The 24,874-nt window shown below is 44.0% G+C and overlaps 1 protein-coding gene across 9 annotated transcripts in view; it reads left to right on the forward strand.

Moving 5' to 3' along the window:
* The first annotated feature begins 443 nt into the window (after positions 1 to 443).
* PRRC2C (proline rich coiled-coil 2C) overlaps positions 444 to 24,874 on the forward strand; it is a 101,689-nt gene continuing 77,258 nt past the window's right edge. For 8 of the 9 annotated variants that reach the window (XM_066622889.1, XM_066622895.1, XM_066622898.1 and 5 more), the window contains exons 1-5: positions 444 to 531; positions 17,870 to 18,020; positions 18,640 to 18,817; positions 21,085 to 21,194; positions 23,322 to 23,459. In XM_066622889.1, the coding sequence (XP_066478986.1) occupies positions 17,906 to 18,020; positions 18,640 to 18,817; positions 21,085 to 21,194; positions 23,322 to 23,459 (541 nt within the window). In that variant the 5' untranslated portion in view covers positions 444 to 531; positions 17,870 to 17,905. The remainder of the gene's footprint in view (positions 532 to 17,869; positions 18,021 to 18,639; positions 18,818 to 21,084; positions 21,195 to 23,321; positions 23,460 to 24,874) is intronic. The other variant, XM_066622891.1, reaches the window with a different exon arrangement.

Here is a 24,874-nt window from a genome sequence, read left to right on the forward strand (position 1 = left end):
TGCCTGTCTCCTCAGAAGTCAGTCCCAGTAGAGGCAGTGGGGCTTCCTCCCAGGAAAGTGTGGACAGGACTGCAGCCTCAGAGCTCCTCCACTGCCTGTCTCCTCAGAAGTCAGCCCCTTAGAGGCAGTGGGGCTCACTCCCAGGAAAGTGCACAGGGCGTGGGGTTGAGTGTGCTTGGGTGCCTCATACGGTGGCTTCTTTCCTAAGGACTACGGTAGGGAGGCTCATGCTCAGCCGTGGCGCTGCTTTTCGCAGGTCTACGGTAGGGAGGCTCTACCTCCCTGCTGAGCCGAACTCCTGCGTTCATTCCCCACTAGCAGCCACCCCTGAGCGGAGCCTCCTGTGCAACTCTAGGCATTCACTCTATGGAAGGAGGAGGAGGAAGCCGTGCGATGTCATGTGGCTCGCCGCGGCGCGTGCGCGGTGACGTCAGACGCTGTGAGGCGCCGCCGGCTTGGCTGCCCGCCCGCCATCTTGGCCCGTTGAGTGTGGAAGCGGCTTGTGGGTGGACTGCTCCGGAGTCGGCCTCGGTGAGCGCGCGGCTGGGGCGGGAGGGGGAGGCTTTCTGTGAGGGCGGCGTTGTGGTGGAGGAGCCGGGGGCGAGGGCGGCGGCCCCGGAGAGCGCCTGCCGGGGAAGGGTGAGAGGCGAGGAAGAGCCCGTTCTCTCCCGCTTCGGGGCGGGCTGGGAAGAGGCGCAGCCGCTGCTGTGCTGGGAGGAAGCGGTCGCGGGGGGGGGGGAGCGAAGGGACGGGGCCCCCTTTCCTCGCCTCGGTGGCTCCTGCGAGCGTTTCCCTCCCTCCAGCCCCTTCTCTGCCCCCCCCCCGGCGTGCCTCGCTTTTTTCCCCCGACGCCCTTCCTTTCTTCCCGCGGAGCTTCCGGCGGTCCTTTCCTCCCTCCCTCGGGGGGAAAATGAGTAACCTCTGTGACTAAACGGGACCTGGAGGGCTGATCGAGGCAGCGGTCCCGCCTTGCCCTGAAGTTAGGAGTCAGCCCCGTTGGGCCCCTGCTTTAGGTGTCCTGTGCCTCCGAAGGAACGTGGAGGCGATGAAATGCGAAGCGCTCTCACTGTGGGGCCGATGCTCTCCAATTCTCCTGCGCTGGTGCTGCTGCAGTGCAGCCCGAGGCAAGGGAGCAAATGCTCCACACCTTGTTGAGGCCTTTGACTGCCTTCCCACCGCAGGATGCAGAGTACACCCCATTGGCACGGCTGCACTGGAAAACTGGATGGGATTGGAACCTGTGCCCCCTTCGCTACTGTGGGTTTACTTCCATGTGAACTCAAGGGGGAAAAGCGTCTACTGGCATACTTAAGGCTTAACGGTTTTATTGTGGTTCACCATCAATTTTCTCTCAGTACTGATGAAGAAAGTTGGGTTGTATGTGTGAGGTTCAGCTCTGGCAGCACTTTAAAGTAGCCCATACTGAAATGACTTTTAAAAGGCTTAAAAAAAACAATGGCCCAATCCTCCATAGCCACAGCATCAGACTAGAGCACATTGCCATGGGAACAGCTGCTGTGAAAATGCCAGGAAGCATAAAAGGGGAGCATTAAAGGTGACTCTTAGAAAGAGAATTGAATATTTGAACTGTAAAGCAAACAGGACCCAATCCTATCCAACTTTCCAGCGCTGATGCAGTCACCATGCAGCCCCAAGGTAAGGGATCAAATGTTCACTTACCTTGAGGAGGCCTCTGTAACTGTCCCTCCACCACAGGTTGTGGCACATGCCCTGCTGAAACACTGAGTAGGTTTGGGCCCTGAACGTCTCATACCTAATACAGAAAATGTAAAGTTTGTCAATGAAAAACAGTAATGTGCCGATTTATTCTTTGTGAAGTAATCTTATGACTTCTAACTCTGTGAAAATTATGCTCTTCTTGTGACTTTGTGTTCTGCATCATCTAGTTAGTAGTTCTTGCACAATCCATTAGTGCAGTGGTTCGCAAACTTTGAGGGAGCTTTACTCCCACAGTAAGTTCTTGTGGGGGAGGGGCTAGGGCTTTGTGTCCTGGGTATCATGTCGTTAAGGGGGGGCGAGGGGGGTGCTTGTGTCTTGCTTGTGCTTGTGAAGGTAGGGCTGCAGGAGGTGCAGGCAGCCCTGCGCAGCCTCTGCAGCGCTCCCCAAGGATTGGAACTTTCACTGAAAGCGGGCGCAAAGCACCTCCTGCAAAAGTGCTTTGCGCCCACTTTCAGGGAAAGTTGCAAACCTCGGGAAGGGCTGCGCAGGGCTACCTGCAGCCTGCTGCAGCCCTGCCTTCACAAGCACAAGTAAATCACAAGCACCCGCCCTCGCCCCCCCATATAGACGTGATCCTGGGGATAGCTTTCCTGCCTCTCCCCTTCCCCCACCCCTTAAAGTGATGGGGAACCTTTACACAAACTAGTGGGTTGCGACCCACCAGTTTGAGGACCACTGCATTAGTGGGTACTAAGTGACAAGTGCCCCATAATCACCTATCATGAAAGAAACTATGATAAGGATATCTTTCTTTGGCTTGTGCAAAGGAGCAAGCTAAAAATTTCCGTCTTAACTGTAAAAGTGGAGATTCCCACTTGATTTATGATATTTGTATCAAGATTACAGCCATAATCCTGTTCCTGATTTTCTTGACCATAGTCTGATTCTGTGGATGCTTTTGGATATCAAATACAGCCAGAATGCAACTTTTATAAATTAGCCTTGCTACTTTTCTCAGGTAATTCTAGTTTATTAAGCAGTGTTTGGTTTAATTTGCAATAAGCACCCAAATCATAGTTCAGTGGTTCTCAAACTCTGGGGCATTACGATGCCCCAGTGAGAGAGCCCTGGCCTCTACCTCCTTAAGGGGCATGGTGGGGGGGATGGCAGCAACTTGATCCCCTAGATTGCGCTGCTTTGCAGAGGTGCAGGGGCTCGCTGCCACTTACCAGAGCCTGCAACAGCCTCCCAGGGGTGCGGTGTGCGGGGAGGCCCCGCATAGCCACTGCAGGGCTCCCCATTCTGCAGAATCAGTAAAAATTGCGAACACGAGTCTACTTCTGGTTTCGTGAACGCAAAACAGAAATGGTCGCGATTGCAATTTTGAGGGTCTCCCCATTCTGCAAAATCAGTAAAAATTGCGAACACGAGTCTACTTCTGGTTTCGTGAACGCAAAACAGAAATGGTCGCGATTGCAATTTTGAGGGTCTCCGCAGTGTGGGGGGCCCTGTGGAGGGTGGCATGGGGGCTGCTGCAGGTTCTGGTAAGTGGAGGCAAGCCCCTGTGCCCCTCCTTCATCTCATTTGAACATTGGCATGGTGTGTTCCTTTGAATGTGTTGTCCACCGTCCCACTTGCATCTGGTGCAATTCAGGGAAAACAAAGCACAATTAAGCGGTGTTCCTAATGTATAGAACCATGAAACTTTGCTGTTCTTGCTGTTGTACGTACAGCCTCTTATTACACTTTATTCTTTGGGCATCTGGGTTCTGCTGAAACAAAAGTAATGAAGGTTTCTCTTCTCATGGTTTTACTCCACTGAATGGAACTATTCAAAAAACGGTAACCTCTGAAGTCCCTGGTGTATTGGAAGAGAAGACAGGCCAGGCCTATGCAGGAGTAAATCCCATTGTGTTCACTGGGGCCTACTCCCAAGAACATCCTTCAGTCTTGAAAAGTAGTTTTGGGACAGCGTCTGGTGTGGCTGAAAAGGCCAATTAACTGGTAAACTGCTGCTTCCTGTGTTGTACCGACACTGTATGGTAAAGTTGGAGTGTCCTCTCCAGTGCGCAAAGCCTGGGTAGAGAATATATGCAGCAAATCTCCCCTTTCCACATCACTGAAATGGCCCAATGGAAAGGCAAAAGCCAATATGGTTGGTTCTAGCATTGTTGCAGGAGTTGCCAGAGCATGACTGTATACAGCCGTGAACTACCTCAGGGACTCTGGCTTGAGGTTTTGCCTCGAGGTTGACTCCTGAAGCCTTTTCCATAACTGGTTATAGCCACAAGGCAGTGGAGGTTTGGGATCAGAGTTTTCCTCCTCTTAGATGAGCTGCCTTCCCAGGCTAATGAGTCCCATCTACCCGGTGGCTGTTTAGTCACCTCTTATGACAAGTACAGTCGAACTGAGGGCCTGTTCTTATCCCCCAGCCCCCAGGGGACACCCAAGAACATGGGCATAGGATTGCAGCACATCTCTACAATCCTACGTGCTTTCCTGGGAGTGTGCTCTATCGCAGCATTTCTCAGACTTTTAATAGGCTACTATGTATATGCTTTTAACAGTGAGAGTCAATGGGGCTTACTCCCAGGTAAGTATAGGTAGGATTGCAGCCTTTGGGATGTTTGGGGAATTGTTTTTAAGCAGATCAGCAACTGTTTGGGAATGTTAGGAAGGTATCTTTGTTTTAAATAATTTTTTTAAACTTACTGTAAACTTTTAATTTACTAACTTACTAGATTTTTGTCATATGGGGTTTTTTCTGCTTGATAATGTCACTTCTGTCCATGGCATCACTTCCAGGTCAATGATATCACCTCTGGTGGGACCTGACAGATTGTCATTCTAAAAAGTGTGTCCTGGTGCCAAAAAGTTTGAGAACCACTACTTTATTGAGTACATTGATTACTTATTCCAGGCATTAAGTTTTCGTGGGTGCTAATTTTTTTTGTTACACTGTGGCAGTGAGGTTAGTTTTGATGCAGGCTGCTGGTAGTCCATCAAGAACAGGGATGCCCAAACCCTGGCCCTGGGGCTACTTGCGGCCCTCAAGGACTCTCAATCTGGCCCGCAGGGAGTCCCAAGGCTCCAGTGAGCCTCTGGCCCTCCAGAGACTTGCTGGAGCCTGATGCAACCGCTCTCAGCGTGAAGGCCAACCATTCGACCTCTTGCGTGATCTGTTGGATGAGGGCTCCCTCCGCTGCTTGCTGTTTCATGTCTGTGATGCAGCAGTGGCAGCAAACAGAAGGCCGGCTTTGCTTTGTGCAAGGCCTTAAGCCAGGGGTGCCCAAACCCCAGTCTGGGGGCCACTTGCGGCCCTCGGGGGCTCCCAATCTGGCCCTTGAGGAGCTCCCAGTTTCCAATGAGCCTCTGGCCCTCCGGAGATTTGCTGGAGCCCATGTTGGCCCAACGCAACTTTTCTCAGCATTATGACGACTGTTCGACCTCTCACCTGAGCTGTGGGACAAGGGCTCCCTCCACTGCTTGCTGTTTCATGCCTGTGATGCACAGCGGCAGCGAAGGAAAGGCTAGCCTTGCTTTGTGCAAGGCCTTTTATAGGCCTTGAGCTACTGCAAGACCTTCATTCATTCATATAAGTTCCATCTCTAATAAATTCATTTATGTAAATTTATTCAAATTTGAAATGTAAATTTATTCATTTTTTTTTCCTGGCCCCCGACTCAGTGTCAGAGACATTATGTGGCCCTCTTGTCAAAATGTTTGGGCACCCCTGCCTTAAGCTATTGCAAGACCTTCATTCATTCATACAAGTTCCATCTCTAATATATTCATTAATGTAAATTTATTCAAATTTGAAATGTAAATTAATTCTTTTTTTTCCTGGCCCCTGACACAGTGTCAGAGAGATGATGTGGCCCTCCTGCCAAAAAGAGTTTGGACACCCCTGATCAAGAAGGATACTGTTAGTCACATGATGATTAAAATAACTTAATAGAAAGGCACAGAATTGTAATATAATTGCATAAGCTCACAGACAAATTTTGTAAATTATTTCTCATTCAAGCAGTGAGTGCTCTGTGTAAAGATTTGCGCAAACTGTGCTCTTAATGTTCAATTAATTGCAGTGTATTGCAGGTATTACTGATTAAATGTTTTGTTATGAATCTGGTATTTCAGTTTGCATAGAAACTTATACTACATATAAGTTATACTACATATAGTGTTAAATATCTCTGCATGTAGTTAGAGGCTCCAGTTTATTCATGAGGAACAACTGTGCAGGACCATGATTCAGAGTGGAACTGCAGCATGATCAGGGTATTTAATCATTCCTGTCTGTGCTGTTTTCCTACTGAAAATCCTCCCTCCACAGCTGTTTAGCCTTAAAATATCTAAATTGCAGCCCTACATGTCTGGTACTTAAGCTTATAAGAGAATTTAATGTCACATGTGCCTTGGCTCTAATTTTTTGGCAAGATGAGATAAGAAATAAAATGAGGGTGGCTACAGTGGGGAACGTTACCTGAAACAGAAAATTTCCTGAGGCCATGAAGGAGAGACCATATGTAAAGCTCGGAAAATGCTATATTTTGAATGTTAGAACTTGCTGGCAATCACCCATGTTTTCAGACATTTTAATTATGAGAAACTTACTTTTGAAAAGGAGAAAATAAGACTCTTTAAGTTATTAACTTATTAATTTATAGATCACTTAAGGCACATCTGTCTCAACAACTGCAGCCTTACAGAAGGAATACCATTTCCTTCTGTAAGACTCAAGTGTGCACAGAGTTCCAGGCAATTATTGCAGCAGTAAAATATTGCCTTCTCTGCCTGAGTTTTTTTGAGGAATGAATGGGTCTACCTTTATGTGATAGTATCGGCACTGGATGGTCCAGAAAGATATAATACTGCGGTTTTCAAACTCTCCTGGAGTTTGAAACCCACAGTAAGTCCTTGCGGGGGCAAGGAGGATGCAGCGACGCGATCCCCAGGATCATGCTGCTCAGGGGAGCTGCAGGGACTGGGGTGCATTCACCAGTCCCTGCCGCAGCTGTCCCTGGGTGCAGGGAGCCCTGCACAAGCGTCTGCAGGACTCCCGTGTCAGCAGCAGTGAAAGTGAGTGATTGCGCTCTGGCTCCCCAAAACCACTCCACTTTCACTGCTGCTGACCTGGGAAGCCCTGCAGAGGCTCGCTGTACCCCCAGGAGGCTGTGGTAAGTGCAACCAAGCTCCTTGCTTCCTGGCTCCTTGCTTCCTGGCTGCCCCTGCCCCTTAAGGGCAAAGAGGCCAGGGCTCTCAGGCTGGGGCGTAGCGACCCTCCAGTCTGAAAAACTCTGATCTAATGGTTGATAATATCAAATTATTAAGAAGTCCAAGAGAATCAACAGTTCACACTCTGTCTTTGGGTGCAAATTGTCATCCAGTGTGACCAAGGCAGTTTTGATTTAAGTTGAAAACCAGCCTGAAACAGATCCATATAATTGGTCTCAAATTTAGAGTCAAAGGACTGCTTCAGCTGAATATACAGGTTTGTCTTCCTTATCCATGGATTTGGGATCAGCAGATTTAACTCACCTGTGCTCTTGGACATGACTGCAGGTGTTCTCCAGTCAAATATAGAAGGCTTTCTGCTGGCCTCAGAAAGGCCTCCAGAGGTGCTGGATCTCAGAGCACTTCCAGACACAACCAGAGAACATCGCTGGTTGTGCCCAGCAGTTATATTGGACTGACCCATGGATTCGCTTATCTATGGGTGTGACAGCCAGTTCAAGTTCTGGGAACTGTCTGCTTTTCCACTGACCTGTTTCCATGAGAAGAAGACCTTAGCAGCTGTACCTGCCCAATATTATGAGAGTGGGGCAATAAGATGTTTGTCTACTCCAAAACCACAGGCTATGTTTTGTCTTCATGTGTATCAACTTAGATGTATGTGCTTGATAGCCCTTCTTCCAAATGATGGGAACAACTCTTGCTTGTATCAGCCTGGCCAATTATCTGCTGCACATGTCTTATAAGATGTCGCCTAATAATGAGAACCCAGACAATAGTTCATATTTACAGTAACATATATTACTTATTTAGTTAGTCCATTTCTTGCTAATTAGTACTGATTTCCTGATACATCAATACATTAAATCAGTGCGGTGCAGTAAACTCCTAAGTCTCTGTTAGGGCCTGTATTCAGACATTGCCTTGCTCCCAGCCTCGCTGGCCCTGTGAATCGTCTGGGGACACTGTAGGTCTTACGGAGATGCCTTTATACAGTATGTCTTATGCCTAGAAACATGGTAAGTTTTGTGCCTGGAAATGCCTCTGGATGCCTGTAGGTGCTCCTCTGAGTTGTTTCTCTTAGATTTTAGACCAGCAGTCTCCACTTCGGAGACGCTGGTCTAAAATCTAGGAGCACCTCCAGGCATCCAGAGGCATCTCCAAAGTGGTGACTGCTGCACACCCGGTAAAGCCATTACCAGCATGGATGAAACCATTCCACCTGGGGGCCTTCCTCTCGAACTGCAGTCACCCCCAACCTTTGTGCTGACCAGCTGTGCATACCCAGAAATCTAAGTAAGAAGCCAGCCAGTGTGAAAGACCCCAGAAGTGGCTGGCAAGCACAAAGGTCAGGGGTGATCTGCTGTGTGAACGGGAGGCTCCCTCATGGAACGGTAAGCACCGTTCATGCGGGGGAGGGATTAGGTAGATGTTGGATCTAGCCCACAGGCTGAAGTCTGGAGAGCCCTGTTTTAGATGAATAAAGTTCTTTTATGACAACCTTGGACTAGACTTGCTTCTACCTTGGATCCCAGAAGAACCCCTAGCCCTGGTCAGAAAGCCCCAGGCAAAACAGCAGGTTTCAGTATCATGGGGGGAGGGGGGGTCCAAGAATGGATCCCCTGCAGATACTGAGATTCGACTGTATTGCCTTCAGGCCCTGGCTAGAAGGTTGAATTCAGCTTGCAAGAGATCTAAAGGTTTTGAAATTATCATCCTAACTAATTAGTTAAGATTTTTAATATTCCAGACTTTAAAACATTTATTCTGCTTCTTATTTTTATTTCATAGTCAAAATTAATATATATGATTATACAAAATAAATATACATATGTATGTAAATTATATAAATATACACAAGGATCATACCCTAATTAAATATCCACTACATGTCAAACTAGTATGTTAGCACATGTGAGGATATTTCGAGTGGGTGGAGGTGAGACTGCTGGTTGACCTAATGCTTGCTGCTGAACAACTGCTGGAAGAATCTACTTGGGTGTTTAAGATAGAAGCCCCCCCTCCCGTTCCACCAATAGCTGAAACTGTTTTTAAGTAGTCATTGGCGATATATACACTTTGTAAATAAGAAATCTATGTTACAAAACACACATCCTCTCTAAAGAGAATATGAATTGAAAGCCCCCTCAAGAAGTAGATGGTGCTTGGGTCCATAAGATTATTTGATTTTGGCCCAGAGACTTACTATCAAGGAAGCCTGTTCATGAATGTCTAGGAGGGACCTTTCAGGTTAAAATAAATTGTGGATCAGATATTTATTGGGATAATAAGTCCTTGGCACTTAATCAGTTTAGCAAGTGAATATGGTACTCTGAGACTCCCCCTCCCCCCAATCACTGAAAAGAGTCATCGGCTGGGACAGAGTATTCAGGCTCTGAAAGTAACACCAGTGCATCATCAGCATGTATCATGAGTTTATAATGTTGGCATGTCCTGTTGGCAAGTTATAAATATTAAAGGTACTATACCAGTGGTTCGCAAACTTTTTAGCATCAGGATCGATCTAAAAAAAGTTTACCAGCCACTCAAGCCTCTGTAACTATAACAGTGATTGGGCAGCAGTGCTCCCTCCCTTTGTAGCAGGTTGTTTAACCCTTGCTGTCCCTAGCCTAATCTACCCTGTCAGTTTCTCAGACCACCAAATGACTCCCTGATGGTCCATTGACACACAGTTTGAGAACTACTGCACTATACTATGGGACCCTTTCTGTACCTTTCATCATAGCACATGCTAAAGCCAGACCAATTAATATGGGTGAGAAAGGGCACTCCAGCCTGTTCCTTCAACATATGAAAGCTGTCTGATCGCAGATCATTGGTAACTAATCCCAATTGAACTTTTTAAAATAAAGAACCTTTGTGTGCGTTTAAAAAAAATGAGTGATTACTAAAGAACAGAGAGAGACTGGCTTGAGGGTTCTTTAGCACATCAGGGGCCTTTTCTGCATTCAGTGACAAAACCAATAAGGAGCTATAGTTATGTCTCATAGTTGGGGCAGTCTAAAATGATAATTGTGAAACACCACAATTTAACATGGAATTGGGCTTTTAAAGACACAAAACACAAAATCTTGCTAAATCCACAAATTAACCAGAAATTTACTTTTTAAACTGCCTACTCATTCATTGTCTGCTGACCATTTTGAGAGCTTGCAGACAGTTTCCAAGCCCTTAAGTACACTCCTGGCTGAGCTGCATTCTCCATGTCTTTGTTTATATACCACGAGCGGCTACTACTATTTCTAAAACATCTGTAGAGTCTTCTGAGCATGCTCGTCAATGCTGAACCCAGAAGTGCCTCCTTGAAGCCTCAGATCAGTGAATGTCAGTATAAAGGCTTGTCTGGCAGCAGGGTCTGTTGAGGTGAGCTGGTTTACATTGCTTCTGCATTTTATTTTGTCTTTATGTTCACTTCTATTGCGTTAAGTGACTATTCTCAAGAGTTTAAAATGTTTCCAGAAGTTGCTATGTTGTTGTGCTTCCTTTGTGTTTGACAGCATTAGGTTCATTGTTGTTGGGTATATAGTTGTGCAGCAGCGTGCACTCCCTAAATAGTCTCTGTTTTGCATTTCAAGGAACCTCTGCAATTCCATCTTTTGCCCATGTAATTGTACTAAAGCTGTACTGTACGGTCTGCTGACAATATACACCCTATATTGCAGCAATTAGAATTGATAAAAATGGTTAAAATTGATTAAAACCTAATTTTTGAATTAAAACACATAACACAGCTTTCAGCAATTTTATTTTGGGATAATACCGAAATTCTCCCCAAAATAAAACCCAAAATAAATTCTCTGGAATTTTAGACTGTCTCTACTCATAGTATGCAAATAAAGAACCATGTGTGATTGGCATATTGTGATTTGCATTAACATGTTGATTTGAACAACATGGATTAGATCTGTTTAAGACATGCGGTTGGTGCTGTAGCAAAGTTTTTTTCTGTCAGTTTATCAAGGGTATTGGTCTGTAGCTAGAACAGAGAAATAGAACTTGGTCTGGTTTAGGAAGTATGAAGAGGGGTGCCTTCTGTTGATTCTTATCTGTCATCTGTGTGTTTGTTTTTTGTTCTCTGATGTTTAGGAGGGCTAACAGTGTATTTTTGGGACTTGATACTATTCACTGGGATACCCATCTAGATGCAAAGCCTTACAGCTTTTCATTGTTTTTGTTGCTGATTCCATTTTACACACAGTCTCTAGGCACAGATTCTGTGGCAGTTTCAGTTTGTTCAAAAAAGTTGAGACCGCCACTTTAGAAGGCACAATGAATAGAACAAAAGTTCTTGATCCCCTGAAGGGCAGGTGACTCTCTGGAACAGCATGGGATGGTAGACTGTAGAACAGAGTTTTCTCAACCTGTAGATTGGGACTAGGTGGGTTGCAAGTCAATTTCAGGTGGGTCCCCATGCATTTCAATATTTTTAATATATTAGGCTTGATGCTACTATGGTATGTGACTGCATTTGGGGAAATGTTACAGACCTGTACTTTTAACAAGCTACTATGTATATTCTTCCAACAATGATAGTAAATGGGACTTACTCCTGGGTAAGTTTGGTAGGATTGCAGCCTAGGATTGTTAAAACTCTTCCTGCTTGATGATGTCACTTCCAGTGGATCTTGACAGATTCTCATTCTAAAAAGTGGATCCTGCTGCTAAATGTGTGAGAACTGCTGCTGTAGAGGGAAGAAGGGAATCAGTGAAACTTGGGCAGCACCTTGCATGAGCTTTCTTTCAGTCAGACATTGAATACAATTGTTGTGACTGATCTTTAATTGCTTTCTGAGTAACCTGAACCTGTTCCCCCATTTGTTTCATTGCCACAGTATAACTATATCTGCATATCTATTGATGTTCCATGGGAGGGAAGGCATGAAGCTTTTCTAGTTGGTCATTGCTTACCTAGTCATGATGACCAGGTGCTAATGAAGTAGTAAAGGTTTACTGATTTGGCTATTTGCATATGAGTGACCAAACCATTCTAGGTCTTCTGGGATGGTGCAGAGATCAGTTGACAAACACTGGTCTTAAATAGAAAGAAAGTCTTTTTAATGATTTCCTCAAAATAAACTGGATCTTTGCAGAAAGATTCCAGTGTGTTAAGGCAGGGGTCTCCAAAATTTTCTGCCTGAGGACTGCATTGTATATTTGACATGGTGTGGAGGGCTGGAAATAAATACATGGTGAAGCAATTTGCTGACAGTTTTATTAAAAACATTGTGGGAATAGGAGGAAAGGAACAGAGGACAAAATTGTCTTGCACAGGAAAGGGAGGAAATGGATTTGGAAAAAGGATTGGGGGAAGCAGAGGGCAAAATTGACTTGCCCAGAAAGGGGAGGGAATGGATTTTGAAAAAAAACAAAACACTGAAAAAGCATGGGTATATATTGCATTCACCCATTAGAATGTAATGAAATGAAATTATTCCATTGCGTTGCATTACATTCAGCACCTGTAGTGGCTGAATGTGGTATATACCCATGCAGAGAGATCTGGAAGTGCATCTTTTGAGCTATTTCTAGCCCTGAGAGGCTGGGGAACCTCTTGGGCTGGATAAAATCCTCTGAAGGGCTGGATGTGGCCTGCCGACCAATGTTTGGAGACCTCTGTGCTACTTGCCTGGGAGAAGAACATTGACATTTTTTAACACACACCGACATACAAACATATAACATACATTTAGAAGTGCTAAATGCCATATACCGTTACTAATTAATCATACTATATCTCCTAATCTACTTACTCATCTATTTCTACCTCTTATTGATTTATCCATTTGTTTATATAATATACAATGAATTTTTCCTAATGCCCTATACTATATTTTCTAAATATTCACTTTCTACCAAGCGTAAACTAACTTCAATTGCTCATTAATATTAAAACAAAATAATCTAATTACCAAAATTATCACCTCAGCTATTTCAACTCCAATCTAATTCTCCAAACTAATTACACTTTTTTCTTTGACATAACCAAATATAAAACAATTCTTCTGCTCATTTACATTTCCAGCTATATTTTTTTAATACATTCTAATTCATATTTATCTATTTCAAACGTTTTCTTTTTTTTTCTTCAAATAAATTTGGGCCATTGTTATGAGCTGAATAAATCCTCCAATTTTCTTTAACCCTCAGATTACCCCTCAGGGTTCTTTTTCTTTCTTACTTTCAATTTTTTCCTCCTGTAATATCTTTAATAATTTATGTCTATAACAGAATCTGATAAATCCACATTTTCTTATATAGGGTTTTGTTCATTCTTCCAGTTAACTGGGATAGATTTTCTCCTTGTTCCAACAAATTTTGTGATTTGTGCACTCCTGTTACTCTGTCTGTCTTATCTTTCTTGATCTCCATCAGCGCCTCTTCTTCGTCCTGTTGATCATCCTGTTGATTTTCCTCCTTGTCCGCTTTTTTGCTCCCTTGTTTACCCTCTGCTTGTTTCTTCACAAATTCCAATTGTTCCTTACAGACATCTATCTGTTGGGAAAGAGTCTCCAGACTGGCTTGAATCTGCGAGAACCAATCGGCTGTTCTCGCTCCATAACAAGCAATCTCTCCGTATTAATCAAGATTTTCTGTATCCAAGTTTCTGGAACAGTGTCCATTTTGCAATTTCTCTCTAGTCCACTAGATGTCCACAACATATTATTCTCCTCGCTTCCACCATGTCATTACTACTCTGGCATCTGCATTCCTTACATACCTCTTGCAGATAACAGTTCAGTGTGGTTAACGGAGAGAAAAACAAAATGAAAGAAAACAGTCTCACCGCCTCTGGTGCAGAGAAAACAAAGCTCTTTCAGATCTAATGAGAATTATAGTTATATCCAATTATGTCCAAGAATAATTCTGGATATTAGTTCACACCCAACTTATAGTTGTAATTGTAATCCACCACCAATTTATTCCGCGACAGAGAAAAAGAGCACTTTCAACCTCCTTAAAAAGGTCTCTCATTAACGCCTCCAGTATATCCAGGGCTTTTAGCCAAATCAGTCAATCAGAGCCAGGGACAATATTAACACTTGCTTATCTTAAATTTCCAGCTTAAACTTTACACTTCACGCTTTTTTTTTCTCCATATGGTATCTCAGCACGGAGCCAGCAGCTTGATTGCAGCTCACTGCACCTCCCCCAATACTGTCACAAATGGTTAGATTTCTCTGAGAAGAAAGCCCCGCCCCCAGGCTTTCAGTTTCCCAGATACCTGCACTGATGAAGATCTTGTCTCTCCTAACGAAGATCTTCAGGTCCTCTTCAGACCTGCAGTATTTGGGGGAAAGCAAACTATCTCCTAGGAGCTCCTCGGGACATGTCTGTTCGTCCACTGTTGGCTCCTCCTCCTCCTCCTGGAACCATGGTGTAGGCTTTCTCATGAGGAAGCTGCTTACTATACGAAACTATACTGCTGGCTATACTGTATCTCCAAAACTAGATGTGATAGGGCAAAACGCATGCCATTTTTGGAATTGGCACCCCAAATTCATATCAAACCACCATAAAGTTTGGGAAAAACTTTTGTGACCCTCAATTTTGTAGGCCTGTGTAATCAGATCTTTAGATTGTGGCAACTAGATTCTCCAGTTGTGACAGGAGCTCTGCTCCGGTTGTATTCGGAGCCCTTCTGAGAACCGGGGAGACAGTACGCAGCCTCCCCCACCCTTAGGATGCCTTCTGAGGCCTCTGGAAGACCAAAAATTAGCACTTACAGGCTTCAGAAGGACTTCTGAGGATCGGGGAGGCCACCCACAGCCTCACCGATCCTAACAAAGGTCTCTGAAGCGTTGAGAGCATTACAGGTGGGCAGATCTGCAGGTTTGGGACCCCCAGTGAGGTGAAACCATGTTTACTTGCTAACTTGGTACATCAGCGTTTTGGCTACGTTCTTTCAGTTTGGCTGAAGTGTTGCAACTGGAATGGGTCTGCCTTGTGCTTTGGCAGTGGCTAGAGCAGTGGTTTCCAACCGGTGTGCTGTGTCAGACCATTGTGCAAAAAATGTACCTCAAGCAATGGCATCTAGGAGGGTGTGGTGGATTCAGGCCGCACTGGTGATGCGCAAAGGGGAGGTGATGCGCACTGGGGGGTGCCACGCTAAAATTGTGGTGGTTTGGAGTAATACTGTCATGTTATATACCATTGGATACAGAATGCAATGCAAAAAACCAGAGTGAAATATCTCCTTTCTGGCAAACGTTATGGCCAAAAAAACCGGAGAACCAAAAATGCATGGAGCCCTTTGGAAAGTGAAACTGAGCCGTATCACATGTTTACTCTCAAGTAGGCGAACCTGCCTTAGTCCGTCGGAAAGGGCAGGCTGAGAGGAATCCAACGACACCAGAATGGTCTTGATCCCCAAAAACACCTGAAAAGGAAGTCCCTCCCTCCAAGCAGATGAATGTATTGAGCCCTATGGAAAGTGAAACTAAGCCTCACAGTCGAGTTTACTTGTGAGTAAGCAAACGTGCCTTGGCTGGTGGTCAGGCCAGGCAAAGGGGAATGTGAAGCCACCAGAATGGTCCTGATCTGTTGGAACTGGAGCTCAACAAATGTTCCAGAAAGCAGCTCCCCCCCACACTATAAAGGATCAAAACAGAGGCTTCAGCTGATAAGGTGAACTTTTTTAAGACTTGCAAAGCCAGGTGGATCCTGACAGTGATCTGGTTTAAACAGAAGTTCTTAAATTGAACTGGGCACTGGGTAGAGCTGAAAACCTTACTGATTTTGGAGGGGGGGGGGTGTTATTGCAGGTAGGCAACAGAGGAAATTCACTTGGTGGAACAGGGCTGGCTTCGGCTTATTTAATTATTTGTTTTACTTTAGTTATTTATACTTATTTATTTTAATTTGCCTGATGATGTCACTTCCACCATGACATCACTTCTGGTGGGTCTTGGGCAGATTGTCATTCTAAAAAGTGGGTCCCAGTGCTAAAAGTTTGAGAACTGCTGCAATAAGATGTTAGTAAGCTGACACCCGGGGGTGTATGCGACATCACTAGTGATCAAAATCACAGTTTGGAGGAATAATACCTGTTGTTGGCATCCTTCAGTCTCAGAAGACTATGGTGTCGCGCTCTGAATGGTGGTTCTGGAACAGAGTGTCCTCTCCAGTGCGCGAAGCCTGGGTAAAGTAGGTATGGAGGATAGGCTGTTACCCATGCAGCAAATCCCCCCTCTCCACGTCGCTGGAATGGTCCAATGGAAAGGCAGAGGCCAATACGGTTGGTTCCAGCGGCGTCGCAGGAGTTGCCAGAACGTGACTGTGTTCAGCCATGAACTGCCTCAGGGACTCCGGCTCCTGATTTTGCCTCGAGGTTGACTCCTGAAGCCTTTTCCATAACTGGATGTAGCCACAAGGCAGTGGAGGTTTGGGATCAGAGTTTTCCTTCTCTCAGATGAGCTGCCTTCCCAGGCTGACGAGTCCCATCTACCCGGTGGCTGTTTAGTCGCCTCTTACGACAAGTACAGCCAAACAGAGGGCCTATTCTTATCCCCAGCCCCCAGGAATAATACCATCATGTTATATATCAATTAATGCGTAATTTCATGCAGAATGTGTTCTATCTATGTTCTATCAAAAGGTACAGCCAAAAAACCAGTGGGGGCAGAGTGATGGTATGTCACCATGCCCACCACCTGGGGTGTTGCCCCACTGCATGGGGGGTGATGCGCTTTCATCCCACACTGGGTGACATGAACCCTAGTGACACCACTGGTCTCAAGTATGCCATTCGACCAGAGGAGCCTTGCGCAGCTGCACAAGTAGAACAAGCAGTTTGAAACAGCTGCATTGAGTCACATGTTGGGCTTAGTGATGTACTTGGCACATTCCTGCTTCCCATTCCTACTTTCCTCACGAGAAGCATTGCAGTTCTTGTAACAACCTCTTGGAGAGCAGGGTGTTCTGTATGCACAGTATGTGTGAGTGAATCACATCCCTGAGGGGACCCCTGAACTTACTAGACATGGATGGGTTTGTAATTTAAAAACAGAAATTAGATAATAAGGAATCATTTAGTGTAATTTAATTCTATTAATTAAATTAATTTGATTATATTTATTAGTTGTAATGTAATAAAAAAGTGGTGGCGTGCTTGACAAATTTAGCACCTTGTCATTGTGCTGTGAGTTCAGAAAGCTTGAAAATCACTGGGCTAGAGCAAAGCAAACATATAGTCAATCCTCGGCATATGTGAATTTGCTAGTTGTGAATTCACGTATCCTGGAGGAGCAAGATTGAGACCAACATTCATGAGGTGGGCCTTCTTTTCCACCATCCCTGCTGCTTTCAGAAAGTCTCTGCTGGCGAACAGAGACCTTCCAGATGCAGCAGGGACATCAGAATGCTGCCTGCGACCAGTGCACAGTGCTTTTGGAATGGCCAGGGAAAGCTCAGGTTTTCCCTGGCCAATTCAAAGCGCTCTGCACTGGTCGTGGGCACCATTTTGAATGTCCTTACTGCATTCAGGAAGTTCCTGTGTATAGCAGGGACACTCCAAATGGCATCTTGACTAGCAGAAAGTGCTTTTAATAGCTGGGAAACTTCAGGAGGCAGCAGGTAAGACATCCTTGACCCCCTAAACTCCTAGTATGGAATCCTATTGATGCCATAGGATTAGTGGTTCTGTACCCACAAATTTGAGACCCATAGGGGTTTGCAGGAACCTAACCCTCATGATAGTGGTGAATGACTATATGTTTTGGGAGAAGAGTGCTTTCAATTACATTAATAAATCATAATATGGAACTGCAGCAAGACTTCCATGGGACAGTTGCAGTTGTACCTTTTTCTGGATGCCCTAATTCTCATAGCAGCTGTGCCTTTTAAAAAAATTAGTGTATTAGAAGAACTTATCAAAAGAGATTATTTTCATTGTAGAGATTTTTTGTCTAATTTTTTTTCACCATTTTGTTTTGAGGGGTGAGCAAAGAGGTTCCGGACTTGATGAATTGAAATGTCGGAGAAGTCAGGCCAGAGCACAAAAGCAAAGGATGGAAAAACCAAATATACAACCCTTAGCCTATTTAATACTTACAAGGGAAAGACTCTGGAAACACAGAAGACTACAGGTATGTAAACTGTGAGCTGCTATTGCGCTTGTGAAATATCCTTATTACCGATATGCTTGTTTGAGGTGAAACACTTTAGAATTCATGTTGTTTCATATTAGCTACCATTATGCGCACGAACACCACAGCTAAAAAGTTTTTAGTTTAATCTGAAGCTACTGTGTGCTTGTAAATAGTTGCATTTCATGTGTCGTGTCAAGACTGGATGATCTATTTGCACATTAGATTTCTAAGAACAAGTGTAGGCATTTCAGAATGGGAAATTCAGAAACCTATTTGGTCTTCTCTTAAGGAGTCATATTACTTAATATTTTAAGTAGATAATTTATGTTGGGTCAGGATATTGAGAAAATAGATGTGTGGCTGTTCAATGTATGTTATTATCAAGCAATTTAACAGTGTTGGTTTTTTAAATATTATAGTCCTATCTTTATGTTAGCTTAGAAACAGAGGTTGATTTTTCCTCATATTCATCTTGTGGGGTATGGAGGGTGTACACACACAGAAAGTAACTGCGTATTGGTGAGTGTTGCTTGGAATAATAATTAGTTGAAATAAAGGTATACATTTATCGATGTGCATGTATATTACCTGCTTAAACTGTTGACTTATGGTACAGTTACAGCACGCCATGGATTGCAGAGTCTTGGAAAAGTTGCAGTTTCACGGAGGATGCCTCCACCTGCTAACCTCCCCAGTCTCAAAGCAGAAAACAAAGGCAATGATCCTAACATAAACATTGTGCCGAAGGATGGCACCGGATGGGCTTCTAAGCAAGAGCAACATGAGGAAGAAAAGTGAGTTAAAGTTTATGTGATAGGATATGCTACAGGAGAATTAGGATAGAGAGTAAAATAGTGTTTGGAGCACTGGAACAGATGTGTGCTCTTGGAGCTTGTGAAAATATGGATCTCCCCTTTATTGGGGGGAAAATAGGGACACTCTTGCTAAGAAGATAGATATGTTTGCATTGGGGCACCTTTCAGGAATAAGAACATAAGAGCCCTGCAGGATCAGGCCATAGGCCCATCTAGTCCAGCTTCCTGTATCTTACAGTGGCCCACCATGGAGCAGGGAGCACACAAGACGACAAGACACTACCTGCGTCCTGGTGCCCTCCCCTGTATCTGGCATTCTAGGGTAGCTTACTTCTAAAATCAGGAGCTTGCACATACCTATCATGACTTGTAACCTGTGATGGACTTTTCCTCTAGAAATTTGTCCAATCCCTTCTTAAAGGCATCCAAGCGAGATGCCATCACTACTTCCTGTGGCAAGGAGTTCTACAGACTAATTACACAAAGGGTAAATAAATACTTTCCTTTGTCCTAACTCTCCTAACTCTCAATTTTAGTGGATGTCCCTGGTTCTGGTATCTCTACCAGAGCATCTCTCTATCCACTCTGTCCATTCCTTGCATAATCTCTGGTTGGTTCAAGAGTGTCATGTTCATGAAAGTCAGTAAATCAATAAATTTTATGTGAAGATTGTTTACTGAAATTTGGGAGAGAGTAGCCCCTCTAAAACATGGAGAACCTTAAAGAATAGTCCATCTTGAACTGTCCTTTTTCCCTTGATTGCCATGACAACTGTGGCTTATGTACAAATAAGAAATGTATCAGTGGCTGTATCAGTTCATCCATTTCCTCACTTGCCCTCACCATTTGCTTTCTAATTAAAGCAGTTTTGGATTGGTTCATTCACTGCCACCACCACACCAAAAAAAATTTACCCCAATTGTTAACAGGCTAATTCATTCTGTCTGCTCTGAAAAGCAGATGTAGAAATGATAGTGCTGTGACTTTAAATACATCATGTTCACACAAACTCCCATTATGTGTTCTCCTGCAGTTCTTTCTGCCTGTTCTGCATCATGGCTTTAGAGAGAAAATTGTTGGCTAAGGCAGTGGTTCTAAAACTCCCAGGAAGTTTGAGAACCACAGAAGGTTGTTGCAGGGGAGTGGCGACAACAGTGACATGATCCCCAGGATTAAACTTCCCTAAAGTCATCACCGGCCTCCGGAGAGTCCCATGAAGCCCTCTGCAGGGCCCCTCCAACCTCCAAAACAGTAAAAATAGCAATTGGAAACTTCCAGTTTCATAATCGAAAGCCGGAGGTGGCTTCCGAGCACTGTTTTTAGTGTTTTGGAGACTTAGGGAGACCTGCAGAGGGCTCCTTGGGACTCCCTGCACCCCCCTGAGGTCGGAGCTGCCTTTAAGTAAATTTAAACCCTGCCACTTGTCTTTGGCAGTGGCCCAGTCCTGGGGATCATGTTGCTGCCTTAGCATCATTCCTGCCCCTTAAGGGGTTAGAAACAGTCATTCCCAGTCTGGTGGGTCGCAGTCCACCAGTTTGATAACCCCTGGACGGAGGACTCCACTTCCGAAAGCTGATTATGGGAAAATGAAGAGAAGTATTGAGAACAAACCGAAGAGGAGAGCCAGGATGGTGCAGTGGTTTGGGAGTTAGACTTCAGTCTGGAAGATCCAGATTCAAATCCCCACTCAACCATGTAACTTCCTGGGTGACTGGTCAGTCACCATCTCTCAACCTCACCTACCTCACATGGGGGATAAAAGGAGGAAAGGGAGGAACTATGCACACCATCCTGAGCTCCTTGGAGGAAAGGCAGTCTGAAAAATGAAAAATAATAAAAAATAAGTGAAAAATAAAATTTGCTTTTATCTTGTCCTGCAATACCACAAATTGTAGAGTTGTATATACCTTGTCCCAACTGCAAACATTTGCTTTAATGACTAAGGGCCCAATGCTATCCAACTTTCCAGTGTCAATACAGTCACAATGCAGCCATTAGGTAATGGCACAAACATTCCTGTACATTGCGGAGGCCTCTGAGACTACTCCTCCTCCACAGGATGCAGCACACATGCTGTTAGCATGGCTGCAGTAATGCTAGAAAGTTGGATAGGATTGGTCCCTAGAGTTAGGCAGCCTATTTGAACTCTCATTTTGCTATTGCAACTTGCTTTTTCAGTCAGTGCTTTCTTCAACATTTTTATTGTAAGATTTATTTCTTCACATATCATTTCTCTTGTCATTCAGACAGCCAGAAGTGCCACAGCCCCAGCCCAAACCTACAGTTCCTGCTCCTCCAGAAGTAGCTCCTGTTGCCAAATCATGGGCCAATACCAAGCAAGGTGGGCAGGGTGATGGTAAGTGGAGAAGGGGAGGGCTAGTCTAGTGGAGTAGTACTTCTGCTTAAAAGCTTACATAGGAGAAAATTGTACTTGGCAAAAAAAAAAACAGTCTTTTACTTGGAGGCTTGTATGTCCATTCAACTAATCTTAAAATAGTCTTATGCATCTCTATATGGTAGCTTGGTAACAAATTAGTAGCAGTGAAGGTTGAATACATTTTCTGAAAAGCAGTTGGATGGTGGTTTCATACAATGGGGGAGGGGGAGACTAATGTGCTCTTTACATGAATGAACCTGCTTATCCATTGCGGGTAACAGGTCCAAGCTGCCCAGATGTAGGTGGATGTACAGTTACTTGTAGCTGCGCTTTGAAGGCTTTGGGTCTTTGTTTTGCTTCTGGTCAGAAGAGGATGCATGACTTCTATATCTGTTGCGTATGCTCCATAAGAGTATAATCCAATGCCTAAATTCTCTAGCAATGCAGTAGCATTTCACCAATATTTAATACATCGGATATCTGGGAAAGAAATTAAAATTTGTCTTTGTATGGACTTGGATTCAGTTCAGTTCAGTTTTATTACGGTCACCGACCAGCTTAAAAACAATACATTCATAGTATACAACTGAACATACATACGACCCATCACAGCATCCTAACATAGGCTCTTGACAACATAATATACTAAAAATTAATAGATCTAAGTGTAGATAGGACTAAGTTTGGTCTTATTATTGTGGATTGAACTGAGTACAGTAACTGAGAAAGGTACTTCTGAGAGTCTTCTAGTCCGTATTGAATTAAAAACTTATTTAGACTATAAATACTCCTCTATGGATTAAATTTGTCATGTTTCATTTTTACACTCAAAAGAAAATGTATAATCTTTTAATCAGTTTCCAAACCAGTGGACAGGGATCTTCTTTGCAACTGGAGCTAGCCCAGTTGATTTTGCCACTTGCGGTCCCACCTTTGCCTAATCAGTCAGAATTTGGGATTGGAACCTACTTTGGGACAGTAGGGATGCTTCTGACCCTCTCATGTGTTTGTCAGCTGTACCTGCAACTCCATCAGAGAATCTCAGTGTACCTTCAGAATCATGTTACTACTATTTGGGGAATGAACAGTACTGTACAGTGCTTTCCTGCTCTAAGCACAGTAAGGTATATTAATCCATTGTAGTATCTTCATCTTTCTAGGCCCATTTAATCTTGGCACACAACACACAGTTTGGGAATTCCTGTGTTGAAAAGCTGTTTCTTTCTGAACAGCTTTGCCATTGCAATTCAGTTGCTACAGTTTCTTCCTTGCAAAACTAGTCTTCTGAACAGTTGTCTTCTCACATTATGTTCAGTAACAGCTGAACTGAGCTTGTGTTTAAAACTTAACACTTGGATGCATATCTTCTTGCATAACATTGTTGTTTTGTGGGGCAAATAGTGTTGACATGGCATTGACTGGTTTTACCCCATCTATCATTGCATTTTTCCCTTGGTTTTGAAAAAAAAACACTGCCATCAAGAGCAATCTAAAAAATTTGTTTTTGTTCATTGAGAGAAAAGTGCAGTAAGAATGTTTAATAGTTGTGTCACTTGGCCCCAAAGTCATCTTGAGAGCTGAAGTTTTTTTCTTTTCAAATAAGTCAGCAGTTATTTCAAGACTAGTTAGAATGAACTTTATGAAAGTGATCAAATTCTGGGACTTCAATGAAAATCCATATCGTGTTAATATCCATAATTGTTCTGCCAAGCTCTTGTTCTTTGTGTAAAGGACTTATGCCCACTTTATACTAATTAGTTCCCCCAGCTTAACCACAGCTAGATCTAGCAGACTGCAAAAACTACCACTGTACCCCAGCACCAGCAGGAAGGAGACTAGTAGGTGGCTGGCTTGCCTGTAAATCTGGAGGGTCCCTCCTTCAAGCAGCAGTCCTTTCGGGTACAGCAGCACCACCTCAGCTCTCCACCACTCAGCAGTCTGTTGGATTACTCCGTTAGTCGGTTAGTCAGTGCTCTAGTGTGCAGTTCGTCAGTCAGGGTGCCAGTTTTTTGTTTGCCAGTCTGTGAATTAGTGCGTCAGAAAGTCAGTTAGTCAGAGAGTCAGTCCAAGTGACTGCTTGCCTTTTTTTTTTTACACCTGACACAGGTCCTGGAGTTCAAATAAATAGCTATTTCCAGCAAGAGTTTCCTAGTTTGCAGGCAGCAGGTGATCAAGAAAAGACAGGTAAAGAGAAGGATGCAGTAGAAGAGCCTTATGGTCCTGGTCCCAGTTTACGACCTCAAAGTAAGTAAATGTAAACTGTAGGAATATCTTTGTGTTCATCTTAGACCAAAATGACAGCTGTATTCCATGTTGAGATGCTTCAATTAATATGTGAATTAAATGCTTATTTGTTCTTTGAAAGACTGTAACATATCTAGGATTTTGTTTAATCGATTTGTTTCCATTCAACCCAGTGTGGCGTCTTTTCCATGGCTGTCGATGGTGTCTTCCATCTCTTTATACTGTGAATCCTTTAAGGACAGGAAACCATTTATTGAAAAGAGTTATTATATTAATAAATATTTATATACAGGTTCAGCCTTGTTATACATATCCATTGTTATACGCAGATTTGACTCAACATGAATGGCCACTGCAAATGAGAAGGAATGTGCTGATCCCTGGAGAAGGGGAAAAATGCATCCCTTTAAAATCATTTTAAAAAACTGAACAGTCCTTTAACAATAGCCTACTTTTAATGAGAGAGAGAGAGACAGGGCAGCTGGCTGACAGTCCATCAAACCTCTCTCCAAGTGACCCCTCCCTTCCCCCTGAGCATGTGAAAGAAAGATGATCACTTTGCATTGGTGAAGGGAGGGACTGAGTGAAGCGCCTTTGTAAGCGCCTGGAGGATGACTGATGGATTGTCTTCTTAATGACACTTATCTTACATCACAAAGGTCAGCAAGGCTGTTTTTAAATCACCGGAGCAAAGAAACTTTGTTTTTTAAGTTGATTTGCTATAGTGCATTTTTTTTGCCATTCACGTGAGCGCTTGGAAAGGAACCCAGGCGAATAATGAGGCTCAACCTGTAATTAGCATTTTAATTGCAAATTGAAATATGTTTCTTATTGCCTTCATTGATTATTTTGGAAGTGCATAGACAAAGACTTTAATTTTTAGGGCTTTGGAAGGTGTTCTTTTCTGCACTAGACCTAATGTTATTTAAAAACAGAAAAAATTCCTTCCAGTTTCCTGTACAGGTCTCTTTACCCATTGGTTCAGAACCCGTGTATTTTACTCACCCGTGAGTTCAGAACCCCACAGTGGAGGGCCTTGTTTGATCTCTCAGAAGTGATGAGAGTGATTCGCTGGTCACATCTGGGAGGTGTTTCTGAGGCCCGCAGAGGCCACGTGCAGCCTTTGTGGGCCTCAGAAACTCCTCCAGAAGTGCCAAAAAGACACTTCCAGAGGCCTCCAGAGTTGCAGCACCTTCAACTCTCAGAACATCTCCAAATGTGACAAGAGAATATCCCTGGTCATGTTGGGTAGTTCTTCGACTCAACTTGCAGATGTGCTTCTCCATGGGTTCCAGTATCCGTAGTGGGGGGTCTGGGAACAGATCTCTTATAGACACAGTTTGTTTGTAGTTTGTCTTCCTTTTATCACCACAGGCAACTAAAAACTGCCAGTGCTCTTTTGTCACTGTTGTCAT

Source organism: Tiliqua scincoides, chromosome 4 (assembly GCF_035046505.1).
Source record: "Tiliqua scincoides isolate rTilSci1 chromosome 4, rTilSci1.hap2, whole genome shotgun sequence".
NCBI classification, from domain to species: domain Eukaryota; kingdom Metazoa; phylum Chordata; class Lepidosauria; order Squamata; family Scincidae; genus Tiliqua; species Tiliqua scincoides.